Source organism: Geospiza fortis, unplaced genomic scaffold (genome assembly GCF_000277835.1).
Source record: "Geospiza fortis unplaced genomic scaffold, GeoFor_1.0 scaffold166, whole genome shotgun sequence".
Lineage (NCBI taxonomy): Eukaryota > Metazoa > Chordata > Aves > Passeriformes > Thraupidae > Geospiza > Geospiza fortis.
The window spans coordinates 11,141,029-11,154,058 of NW_005054310.1; the positions used below are offsets into that span (position 1 = coordinate 11,141,029).

Genomic DNA, 13,030 nt, shown 5'->3' on the forward strand with positions numbered 1-13,030 from the left:
GATGCTCTTCCGCCCGTCTCCCTTTTTCCTGTCCGGCCTGGCGGGGAGCAGGGCAGGCCGCGGCCATGCTGCCCTCCTTCAGTTACCTGACCGAGCACACCGGCTTCCGCGGCACCATCAAAAACGCGCCCGGGGACTTCGTAGTGACGGAGCTCGAGGTGCCCGAGCTCTTCCTCGGGGACTCCCGAGCTGAATTGCTCCAAAACAGCGGCGAAGCGCCGCCGGCACAGAGCAGCCCGTGTCCGAGGGAGCCCAAAAGGCGGAGGACGGAGCCCCCCGGGCCGAGTGCCCCCGCGTGTCCCCGGGATGCAGCGCCCGGGCCCGCGGGGCAGGGCCCAGGCCGGGCGGGAGGCGGCTGTGCTGCATCCCCGGGCAATAGCGAGCGTGAGGGAGAGCCCGAGCTGCAGCCCGGCCTCGGGGAAGCCCCAGTGTTGGAGTCCTTGCTCGGCAAGCCCGTGAGCGAACTGCTCCACAAGTTTGCCTGCGATGTGAAGGATGCGTGGGGCTCGGAAAACAATGCGGATGCTGCTGCTAGGGAGTTCTCGCTAGGACCAAGGCTGGACAAGAAAATTCGAGCTGATTTACACGGTGCTGTTAGGCAGAAATTCCCCTTTCTAGTCACTCTTACAAAAGGCAATGAAATGATTGTAAAAGGGAATCCTGATTACAGAGAGCTTTGTCAGTTAGTGACTGAAAAGGAAACAAGTGATTTCTTTAAATTTTTGGATGCAAAGCTAGAAAATTCTACGTTTTCCTTTGAGCCTGATGGAAACAAAGAGCACAGAAAAACAGTTCACCACTTTATCAATAGAAAATTTGGAAAGCTTTTAGAAACAAAATCTTTTACTGTGACAGATGTCAATGATCAGCCAAGTACATCAATAATGGTACGGTTTCGAGAAAAAACTTGGTCCAGAAAAAGGTGTGCTGGTGGTTTTCAGGAGAAGCAAGATGTTTATACAGGTAAATACATTTTTAGTGAAGGTGGCAGGTATTTTGGTGTTCTGTAGGTAAGACTGATACTGATAGTCAGGATCATTTTTATACAACACATAGGCCTGTCAAGTCACTGTTTGTGTTGAAATAAATCATTATTAGTGCAGTGGTGTTACACCCGTGGAGAACAGAATGGAGGAATCAAGTTACTGCAGTGATTTGGCATCAGCTGCTCGCTGATAATGGTTACAGTTCTTTTGATTGTAGCTACTAACTAACTCTGTGGCATTCCCAGAGTGATAGCTTTCCCTTGAAAATAATTGTGGGATTTTAGGAGATGCATCTAGATACTGAACAAGATAGTAAGGTCAAATTTGACTTATGATCTCATTCTTCAAAGCATTCTCTGATACAGAGAAGGTTTCCTGCAATACATCCATGCATGTCTGTTGAATTGTGTTGCATTTTTTGAGATACTGTTTCTAAAGGCATCAGGGTTTTTGGTTGGTCTGAGCTTTGTGTACTGTTTTTATTTTTTTCCTTCTGTGCTGTAAAAGTCCCATTTGATTTAGATTTGTGGGGTAGGAGGGCAGTTTCTTTATAGTTTCCACGCTGTTACAGTTTAAGGGGAAGAACCTGCCTGTTTGTCATGGCAGAGCACTGAAACATAAAGGCATGTTTCTAATAATTCTGAGATGATTGTTTCAGCTTTCACCCTTCAGAAAGAAAACCTAGAAACACTAGAAGCAATCGGCTTGTTGGCAGCTGAACTTGACGTTCTTCCTTCAGACTTCAGTTACACTGGCATCAAAGATAAGAAGGCTATCACTTTGCAGCCTATGGTGGTGAAGAAGGTGACTCCTGAGAGGTACTTAAAATCTAGGTGCAAGCTGTTTAGCACGTAGCTCTTGGTGTTAATAAGTATCAACATGGTACAATGTCTTGAAATATTCTTACTGATGTGTCTTCCCCTTGCCCATATAGACCACAGTGGAAATGGCTTTAATCTTTTGTGGCTTTAGGGAATATGCAATTTAGCACTCAAGTCAATGGCAAAACTCCACTGCAAACTGGGCTGTAAGGCCAGTTGTCCAAGAGATAATTAGCAGAACTTTGCATGAGTGTTTAAATGATGAAGAAAAATAGGTAAATGCATCCACACAGCAAGAGAAAAAATATTTTTTATAAATGAACAGTTTATGATGTTATTAAAATATTGCTTAGGATTCATGCTCTTATGCTGAAATTTTCCTTTGATTTTTGTTGTCATCTTATTGCAAAAGTTGCCATTCCTTCTTGGTGATTTCTCATGGGCAGTTCCTTGCAGCACTGACTCATACTTCCTCACAGCCCAACCAACAAACCCCATCTCTCTCCTCACCCAGCTAACCCACTCTTTTGTAGCACTTTTCTTGTTGGACACAGCTGTGGCCTGTTAAGGGCAGGCCTGTTCCTAATCTTTGGTGATTGGTACAGCTGCAACTCCTCAGGTGTGAGACTGCCTTCTGCACTATTTTCTTACATTCTATCCCTCCACAGATTTGAATGACTCTTATTTACACACAAGAACAAAGAGATTGAGTGGATATTTTAAAGGGTAAATATTTGAACAGTCAGCTGTGTTTCCAATTACAAGCATGTGCAAGCACAACCAGATAATCAGTGCACTGAAATTGTTTTTGTTAAGGCTGATGGAGAAAGAGGAATTGTGTTTTGGAATCTGCTAGAGCGCATTACCTTTTCTTTTCCTTTCTCTTTAATGAAAAACAGGTTTTGAGGAGATAAGAGTAAAAAAATTACTCGTTTTTCAATTAAAAAAATTAAAAGTTCTGTGCACTCTGAGAAAGTTCCATGAATTGCTTAATTCCAGCATCTGTCAGTATCATAAAAATGCCAATAATTTAAAAAGCATTTCTGAATTATAACTAAATTTTAAGACTTCTATCTCTGCATTTGATTTTGTTTTCTCATAATAATTGTTTTTCATCCCATTTTATTTTTTAAAGTGTTTTCAATATGAGTGCAAAGGTGAAAAAGACATTCATTAGAAGTTGTATAGCTTTACTAGAGGATGGTTCATAATTTCTCCCAATTGCTTATTCAGGTTGAAGGAAATTGGAAACAAAATGGAAAAAAAGGGTATGAAAATATACAACATCCGTCCAGCACACCAGCACCTCAGACTTGGCCAGCTGAAGGGCAATCACTTTGACATAGTTGTGAGAGATCTCCAGCACCACAGTCATGACTCTTCTGCAGATTTGAAGGAGAGAATAGCTGAAGCAGTAGAAAATGTTGAGGTGAGAAAGACTCATGATAATGAACAGAGTTTTAATTCTTTGCAGTTATAAAAAGTACATTTAAGGAAAATGCTTGTAATAGTACGATAATGGCAATATTTCCCAAGTTTCGTGCCCTTTGCAGTTTTATGTCTTTCCTGCTTAGGGAATCAGGAGTAAAATTGCCTTCCAAGAAGGTATTACAAGTGCATTGATTCTGTGATTCAGACTGGAGACCCCAGGGTGGTGCAGCAAAAGAAAAGGGGAATTCAGTAACAAATGAGTATGGATGTAAGAGCCATTGCTGCACAGAGCTGAGGCTAGCCAAAGTGATGCGTCTCACTGTGGCAGATGAAGGGGGAAACTATGTACTTACACATCCAAATAGTTTGTATGGGATACATGTATATACACACATATGCTCACTGCACATCACAGCTGGTTGCTTTTTTGGTCATGTGAGGAGCATGCATGGTTGGCTTGGATGAAAAACTTTCATGGTCCATCTCTGAGAAGGAAGACTCCCCTGAAATGCAGTGGATTTTGATTCTGCTTTCCTTAGTCCCTAAAGGAAACTCCGATCATCAGACATTCTTAAACCACCAAGAAAAATAAAAGTAAATACTGGAAGGGAAAAAACTTAATATATTTTTACACTATTGATTTTCTTGCCCTATCTTTTGAAGTAATAACTATAATATAAATTGCTATAATTAAGAAGATTAATCCAGGATCAAAGTCTTGAATGAAAACTAGCCAGTGTGCAAAAGCAAAATACATTACATGTACATTGGAAATTAATTTTATTATTGAGAACAGCATTCAGTTGGTACTATAATGCTTTCTTTGCTCCATCTGACTTGTTTTATTTTGCTGTTTGGAAAATGAACCCAAATTCCTATGATTGTGTGTCTTGCTTTATTAGATTTACCTTACTGGTTAGAAGGTAAATGGCAAAACAGGATACATATTAATCCAAAATATGCATTTTTCACCTTCTGTGAAAGCAGAATTGTGTGTGGGACCTATAGGTGTCCAAAGCAAGATAATAAAATTTGAAACTAATAACTATTTGCAAAACAAATATGTGTTTTGTGTTTGTCTACTCCATGTATACTTACTATTTCCTAGAACAGGGTGTTCTCCTTGGGTTACATGACTGTGATTTTACTTCTCATGTGTGACCTAGAACTCATCAGGAGGTTTAAAATCCCAATTAGCAGAAGTGTTCACTTTTGACCTTTATATTGCAGTAATAATAGAAATTATCTCATGTTAAAAAGATGTGTTTTTAAGAAAAAATGTGCTGTGGTTACTGTTCATTAGCTGTGCTGCATTTGCTTGAGTAGAGGTTCCATAATCTGACACATTTTAAAAGCTTAATTACTTTAACTCGACCTATAGTTGTAATTATAATAATTAACTATATAGGAATAATTTTGGTTCATTTACGTGGGATCTTTTTAATAATGTGAAGACAATGGTAGAACTTGATAGTCTTTTTAGATGTCTTTTTAGGGCCAAAAAATCATAATGAATTATGAGTTTTGCTTTTCTTGTAACTTCTGATTCTGGTTGTATACATTTTGGATGTAAATATAGATGTATGCGTGTTGTCTGCCTGGTCTTATTGATCATACCGAGTACTTTCATGCATGTAACATGTTTATCCTTTCTCATTCTAGACAAAAGGTTTTGTGAATTACTACGGACCTCAGCGATTTGGACAAGGACAAATTGTTCAGACAGATCAAATAGGATTGGCTTTACTGAATGAAAAAATGGTATTTCCATTTTGTAATTTGAGTACTTACTGTCAAGAGAATTTCATATTACTGTTGTGGTGTCTAGCACTGGAGTTGACCTTCTCAGTGAACAATTTCATTTGTGAAATAAATCCATCTGTGTGCTGGAAGCAATTGCTAGATCTGTTTCAATAACAGCTTAAGCATGAAGATATTCATACTGAAACTAAAACCTTTTTTTAAACAGCAAGTGAAGCTTTAAATAGTTCTGGGGTGATAGTTCTGTCTGTGATTGGAATGTGATTGGGATTGTCATCATGCCACTTGGCAGGAAAGTGGTTGCATTCCATACAGGATTTGAACACTGAAAAGAAGCAGGCTTCATACAGAGTTTATTCATGGTCCTGATCACCTCCGAACTGTAGCTTCTTTATCCTGCTGGGGTCTGTTTACTTCTTAAAAATGTCACATAAGTTCATAAGAGAGGATTTGCTTTTTCAATACTATGGTAATTCATCCGCTATATAGAAGAGATTTCTGCTTTCCATTATTCCTTGACTACTTTTCCAAACTCTGTGTTCTGAGCTCATTAAGTGATGATTAATATGATAAGATAATGTACTTTTTAGCCTATGTGGTGTAGTGTTTGGCACTATAGAAGAAGTAAGAAGAAGACTAATCAGACACGATAAAGTCAAAAGGATTCTTGAATATCCTTTTCTTCTAATCTTGTTTTGATTCTGAGAAAAATCAGGAAAGCTTATCTTTCAAATACAAGAATCAAGATTTGAGAGCAGCCCATGAAAGTTGCTGTTGATGTATCTGACATCAGATGGCAGTTTGACCAGGTGCCAGTCCCTGAGGAGTAATGATTTAAATCCTTAGTCCTAACTTAGTAATTTAATTTAAAATAGGTAGGAATTACTGTCTATATTAAAAATGTACTAGTATGTGCTTGCACAGTCCAGTACAGAGGAGGACAAGAGCCAGGTATCACAGGTTGGTAGAAGTGCTAGCAAATTGAGCAGCTCCTCCAATATTGCAAGTAGCAGAGATTACTGTAGTGTTTTCCTTCTCACAGTGTCATCAAACCTAATACAGATCAGTATTAAAAAACAAAATTAAAAAAAAGTTTTCCCTCTGTGTGAGACTCTGAAAGTGTTCAGTCTAAATTTTTCATGAAGCATGCAGGATGGAAGAAACCTTCCTGTTCAGTATAGAATGATGACAATTTCACGTGGAAAAGTTTGAACTGGATGACCAAGAAAGTGACCAGTTTACTCACAGAGCTTTGAAAACTGTTTTACATTTTCTGGGTGACTAAAACCTCTTTTTAATCAAAGGCCATAACACATTGTTCTGTGGTTCATGAGTTCTTCTGTGAAAGGGAGAATTTGGCTTTGACACTAAAAAACTGATGTTATTTTGAGAGCTTGCAGAGTATCTTGAGACAGAATTGGATGCATGATTACTTGTTTAGCTGATAAATAGTCGTATTTAACTGAAAAAAATTTGTACTTTCAAGGTGAAAGCTGTGAAGTTATTTTTCACACCTGAAGATACTGATGATCCTGTAAACAATGCAAAAAGATACTTTCTTCAAACTGGTATGTCCACTTAAATTGTCCTTGTATTTATGCAGAGTTGATATTGTGAGGTACTGTGTTGCTGCACAGGGAAATACTTTTTATTTTCCTACTGCTTTATGCTACTTACCCTTCATTATAATGAACTCCATTATAATTTTTATATGTGCAACTCAATAGAGTTGCACATTTTGAAATTATATGAGGATGAGGCCCTAAATGTGCAAAATAGGGGAAAATGAATGTACTTCAGGTGGAAGAAAATGTGGAAGCAAATGCTGTGTATCATAATGCTGGAAGAGACTAAGGTTTATCAGGGAAGTTCTGGCTTCCTTCCATTTGTCTGCTTTTGGATAATGAACTTCTTCTGCCAAGTGAGGGAAGTATACAGGAATATGGCACCCAACTCATACTCAGCACTTAACACATCTACTTTCTTTCTTTCTTGAACTAAAATCAACAAAATAAGTCAAAGGCAGGAGTGTGCTGAGTAGAGTGCTCTGTTTGCCATATTTATTGGTTTTATCATTCAGCCAAACTTTCTCACCAATTTGAAGTTGCTCTCAACTTCAAACATACTTTTCTTTTCAAATATTCCACATCTATTAGCCTGCTTATCACTGTAGATTGACATACCAGCTATGATATATAGCTTCAAAAGACAAAGATATGTTTGGTTTCACAAAAGTGTAAGATAAATGATTCTGTTCTGTACATGGTTCTATGATGCATGGAATTTCCAGTTGGTGTGGACCCTGAAAGCAGCTGCTTGCCTTTTCCTGAAAGCAGACATAGAAGTCTGTGCAAAAGGCTTCATCAAGTAATCACTTATAATATGAAAAAAAAACCCCATACAATTTTAAATATACAGCATTTATATAATGCAGTAAAAATCTGATTAAGTGCATTTTCATCTTAGTTAAGGGTCAGACTTCCCTAAGGCCAGTGTAATTTTTGCCTTTAAAATAAAGACATGGTTTTTACCTGCTGTGAAATACATCTTCTGAAATGATGAGAAGTAGAGATTTAATGTTATTTTATAGCTTGGTTTTTACTTCCAGTTACCTCGTTCAAAAAAAACACTTTGGAGTGATAAAATAAGTTTCAAAAAAAAATTGTTTGAACTAGGCTGAATAACTGAATGACAGCTAGTTTAATTTATACTGCATGAAACAGAATAAAATTCATGGGTCTGCGTTGATAGGCATACAAGATGAAATTTGTCTAACACAACACATTGAAGGAAAGGAAATAAAGCATGGAGACATTAGACTGACACCTTTTTTCTCGATTTGATTATTTTATCTTTTTAAATGTCAGGTAATACTTGAATAATCTGGGATTACTGACATGGTTATTTTTGTTTATATCAGAAGATGCAAAGGGCACACTTGTAATGCTGCCAGAATTTAAAGTAAGAGAGAAGATGTTGCTACGAGCTTTAAATCGCTATGGTGTAAATCATGAAGGTTGTACCAAAGGATGGCTCAACATTCCTCACTCCTTGCGCATATTCTATGTCCATGCTTATTGCAGTAAAATTTGGAATGAAGCAGCATCATATAGGCTGAAGACTTATGGCTCCAAAGTGGTTGAGGGTGATCTTGTCTTGGAAGAAAATGATGAAAGCATTTCCCTGAATGACAAGGTGAGTCTTCTTGTAAAGTACTTCTTGTAAAAAGAAAACAAAACTCCCCCAAAAACTTAATGTACTTGAATACATAAGCAGACATACTCTAATGGCTTTATTTTGGTTCTTCCATTAAAATGTTAAATATCTGTGACAAAGTTAAAAAAACATAATGTAGGATTTTTTTTCTTTCACTGTAAATAGAACTGTGAGCTCGGCATATAATTAGCAGCTTTAATCTGTTTTGGCTGTTCATTTTATTCAAGTTAGAGGAACGAGCAGAAGGTCAGAAATGATACATGTGAAAATTTAGTCTCCATGGTATGTAATGCTCTTAGGATCTGACTGGGGAAGCCTTCAGAGTAGACTGGGTGTTTCCATATTATTAGTGAGTGCAGATCTGAGTCTTGCTCTCCACATCAGGCCTTTCCTAAATACAATGCTGAGTGTGAGTCCAGGGTGAAGGGTAGCCTCAGGCTGATCTGATAATCTCTTTGCAGTTACAGAGGCAAAACATGTTTAGCACAATTTCGCTGGTGCTGGGTCTAAACTGGTAGCAGCTGTTCAAAAGATGCAGCAGTCTTCTTGGTAAAGTACTAAAAGGCAAGGGAGCACTTCTGCTTGCCCATAGCTCAGCCTGGGAGCTGTGCATGGAGCCATAGGTGAGCCAGTGAGTAGAATCTGGCAGTGAAGTGTCTGGTCCCGGGTTTTGACATACTCAAGTCCATTCTGAAGTGCTCTTTTCTTTTAGGGTTAGCATACCTTATTGTGAAGATAGTTCCCAAGTAGAAAGTGGTAGGACAAGAGGAAATAGACTCAAGTTGTGCCAGAAAAATTTAGGTTGTGCATTAGAAAATATTCTTCACCAAAAGAGTTATCAAACACTGGAACAGGCTGCACATAGAAGGGGTTGAGACACCATCCCTGCAGGTACGTGATGAGGGTTTAGTGGTGGACTTGGTAATGTTTTGCAGCTGGATTCAACCTTTTCCAACCTAGATTATTCTATGATTCTATCTTTCTCCTGATCAGATCAGTTATAAACTGTGCAATGTTTCCTGGAGAACAAACAGATGTGTGCAGAGGCAGAATGTAATAATTTCTTTTGGGTGAACCTCTTAGAAATTTGAAAGCAAGAGCATTTGAGAGGTTACCCCCGGTCCCATGCAGTAGCTTGTGTTTCAACTGAGATTTTTCTTTACCAGTATTTTTGAGAGTGAATGCTAATGAAACAATTAGATCAAACAAAATTAAAAGCAGATGTATTAAATTCAGTATTGAGTTACTGAGTTTTATATAGATATATTCCTTCTTAATATAAAACAATTTTTTTGTATTTTTACATTTGCTGATGTAGCACAAGATTGCATTGACTTTGTTAACTTCAAACTCGAAGAATAATAGTGGTAGCTAGCATCAGTAAATGTTTAATGCAATGCCATCTATCAGTAAACTGATTAATATAAATTAAGCGTATCTTAAGATTTTTTCATACCTGAGTTTATTGCCCCTGCAGTAGTCAAATATCCTTAATATTCTTTGCAGGTGAATGCAGTGCATAATTCCTAAAATAAAGCATATGTTTTTACTTTTTAAAAAGGTTGGTGTTTTTTTCTTCTTAAATATCTTGTCAGGTTCATGTAGTCACTGCTGCAGAAGAATCGGCAAACAAATATTCTATATACCAAGTAAGTCTGAAAAATTCAGAGTTGTTGATATTTTTATTTGATTAAAACATTTTGTTTTAAATAATGTGATCAATTTAACTGGTGCAGTCTTTGTCCCTGCCAGAATGCTCATTGAAGAAAACACATGTGAACTAATTTCCACCCTCATAACAAATTTACTTGGTAGTGGAAATAAATACAGTGTCATTTGCAGTATGACAATATTTATCCTGAAGCTGAATACTTCAGGAAAGATTTCAGTCTACTGGGAAAAACTTTCAAAAGAAGTTGACATTCTAATTTTTGAAGGTTTCAAAGTGTAGTTGTGAAGTCTTGTATGGCAACTGAATGTCTTTACTGCTGTATAGTGCTTTGTTTTAAGAATCCTGATACACTGGTTATTTTTTCTGCTTTAATGACATTCAGTATACCTGCTTCATTTCACAAGAGAATCTGCTGGTTTACTATTTCAGACCCCAAAACACAAGGTTTAAACACATTTTAAATGATCACATTTATTTAAAGGGGAATATGCTCAAATATGTTTATTTTTTCTTTGAAGGTGGTTCTTCCAATGGTGGGACACAGTATCAAGTATCCCAGTAATAAAGTTGGACAATGGTACCATGAAAGACTTTCTAAGGATGAGCTGGAGTTGTGCAAATTCAGAGTGTCTCCGCTACAGCTAAATATACCTGGATGCTACAGACTCATTTTGAAAAATGTTCAGAATCTCTCATATTTTTTGGAAAGTAGTGAAAAAGAGATCAAAATTGAGGACAGCCATCTGAATGATTTAAAAGTCTCTCTTCATATATCATTTGACCTTGATCCTTCATGTTATGCAACAGTCTGTCTGAGAGAAATAATGAAATGTGATTTTTAAGGTTTCACTTAATGAAAGATTGCAGGAATATTATACAAAGTTGTTATTTTACATGTAATGCCAGGAATATAACGGAGAATAACAGGTTCAAGTCATGAACAGGAAAAATGTGTAGATTGAGATTCATACAGATAAGAAAAAAAACATTACCAAAATCCTTTGGAATGTTTCAAAATAATTCCAAACTCTGAATGCATTGAATGCATTGGAGTAAAACTGTTGCACCAGGAAGGTCTAACAGAACTTAAAGAAACCATGGGCAACCAGCATGAATTTCCTCTTTGCATAGACATCTGGCTTGCAAAGTTAAGCCCTGGAAAAGTATTTGCAGCAAACAAATATGTCTTGTAATTCATAGTATTTTTTTATATGTTTTATACTAAATGCTATTCAAGCAATAGTGTAACAAGTTTACAGCCTAAAAGGTTTCTAAGTGAAAAGTTGTACTAAGGTTTCCCAAATACATTGTGTTTCATTGTGTTCAGGTACTTAGTGTTAAAAGGTTAAAGTCCTGAGTCAACAGTGACAAGTTGTTGGTTGCTTTATCAGACATTTGATGAATGCCCCAAATTAAGTTAAGGCTGACAATTTCAGGATTCAGTAGCGCATAGCTGGGAGTGCCTGTTTCAGTAAGCTCTTCAAGATCAGGTGAGTACCTGACATCACTGGAAAACCGTGTATAATAAAACCAAAACCATGTATAATAAAACCAAACCATTGTTTACATGATGCAGGCTCTACTGTTACTGTGAAGTCTTGTGGTAGTACAAAAAAAATACTAACCAACTTTGGAAAAAAAACTTTTCTATTTTCTTTTTGATTAAGTAAAAAAAAGGCAGATAACTTTGATAAAATGAATGGATTTTTGAAAAAGGGTAGAACAAATAAAGTATCATTTACCTTGTCTGTTTTCAACTGTACCACAATATTTGTGAAAGCAAGTTAGGATATTGTGGTTTGGATAGGTGGACAACCAGATGAGTGAAAATGTGATTGGATGATGAGATACAGAGAGTAGTACTTAAGGGGTCACACCCTCCCTGGAGTGAATGTCACTGGGGTGTCTTCTGGGCCCATCCGGCTTTGTGTCTGTGTCAGTGGCCTGGAGGAGTGGATGGAATTCACCTTCATTGAATCTGCAGTTGACACCAAATGAAGGGAACAAATAGATATTCTGGAGGGTCAGGCTGCTGTTCAGGGCTGTTCCGCCTAAATATGCAGAAGGAAGAGGCCAGTGGGAGCTGTATGACACTCAGCAAGGACAAATGTGAAGTGCTACCCGTGCGAAGGAAGCACCAGTGCCACTGCCCAGCTCTGCAGGGACATGGGGAGCAGCTGAACAGGGGCCCTGTCCAGCTCTGTTCCTAGGCAGCAAGAATGAACAACAGCCTTCTGGAATAGGTTAGCAGGGACAAGACCAGTAGATCTTGGGAAGCAATTGCATCCCAATTTCCAGCAGTTGTTTTACCACATTTAACTTTTACATTCAGTTTTGTTCCCTAGCACAAGAAAAATGTGCAAGAACTGTACCAAGTTCAGCAAAGAGCCTCTGAGCTATTAGGGCATTGGAGCCCTTGTTTGATGAGATGCTGAAGGAACTGGGCGTCATCAGCTTGGAGAAGACATAGTTTGGGGGGGAATCAACAGCAGCTCACCAGCACCTATGAGGAGGTTAGCAAGAAGGTGGAGCCAGGCTCTTCATAGTGAGTGTGGCAGGAGAACAAGAGACAATGAGCCTAAATTGAAATGACAGATTTACAATGGTTAAAAGGAAGGACTTTTTACCTGTGAGGACAGTCAGGTAGTGGAATATGTTCCCCAGAGGCTGTGCAGCCTCCATCTGAGGAGGTTTGTATCACCAAATAGGGTAAAGGTCTTAGCAACTGTCCTGGTTTCAGCTAGGGTAGAGTTAATTTCTTCACAGTAGCTGTTACAGTGCTGTGTCTTGGATTCAGAATGAGAATGGTGTTGGTAACACTCTGGTGTTTTGGTCTTTTTGTTAAGTTAACTATCCTGAGTCAATTACTTTTTTCTTGTCTTATGCTCTGCCAGTGAGGAGGTACACAAAGGAAACTTGGAGAAAGCATAGCTGGGGCAGGTGACCTCAACTGACCAAAGGGATATTTCACACCATAGAACATCATGCCCAGTATATAAACTGGGGGGAGTTACCTGGAAGAGGAGCTGATCTGGGTTCGGGAAGGGAGGTCTGGCATCAGACACAGGGTAGTGAGCAATTGCATTGAGCATGAGATACTTTTTCCCTTTTTATTGTCATTTTGTGGGGGCAGTTGAACTAGA

General features: G+C 38.2%; 1 protein-coding gene across 2 annotated transcripts; it reads left to right on the forward strand.

Moving 5' to 3' along the window:
- Positions 1-45: 45 nt before the first annotated feature.
- PUS7L (pseudouridine synthase 7 like) lies at positions 46-11,578 on the forward strand. Of its 2 annotated transcripts, none has more exons than XM_031055572.1 (8): positions 46-963; positions 1,645-1,804; positions 3,041-3,236; positions 4,901-4,999; positions 6,486-6,567; positions 7,920-8,194; positions 9,811-9,864; positions 10,406-11,578. In XM_031055572.1, the coding sequence occupies exons 1-8, from the start codon at positions 66-68 to the stop codon at positions 10,727-10,729; spliced, it is 2,088 nt and encodes a 695-aa protein (XP_030911432.1). In that variant the 5' UTR covers positions 46-65; the 3' UTR covers positions 10,730-11,578. The 2 variants fall into 2 exon arrangements, with proteins under 2 accessions (XP_030911432.1, XP_030911433.1); XM_031055573.1 differs by having other exon boundaries at positions 899-963; positions 1,659-1,804.
- The last annotated feature ends 1,452 nt before the right edge of the window (positions 11,579-13,030 follow it).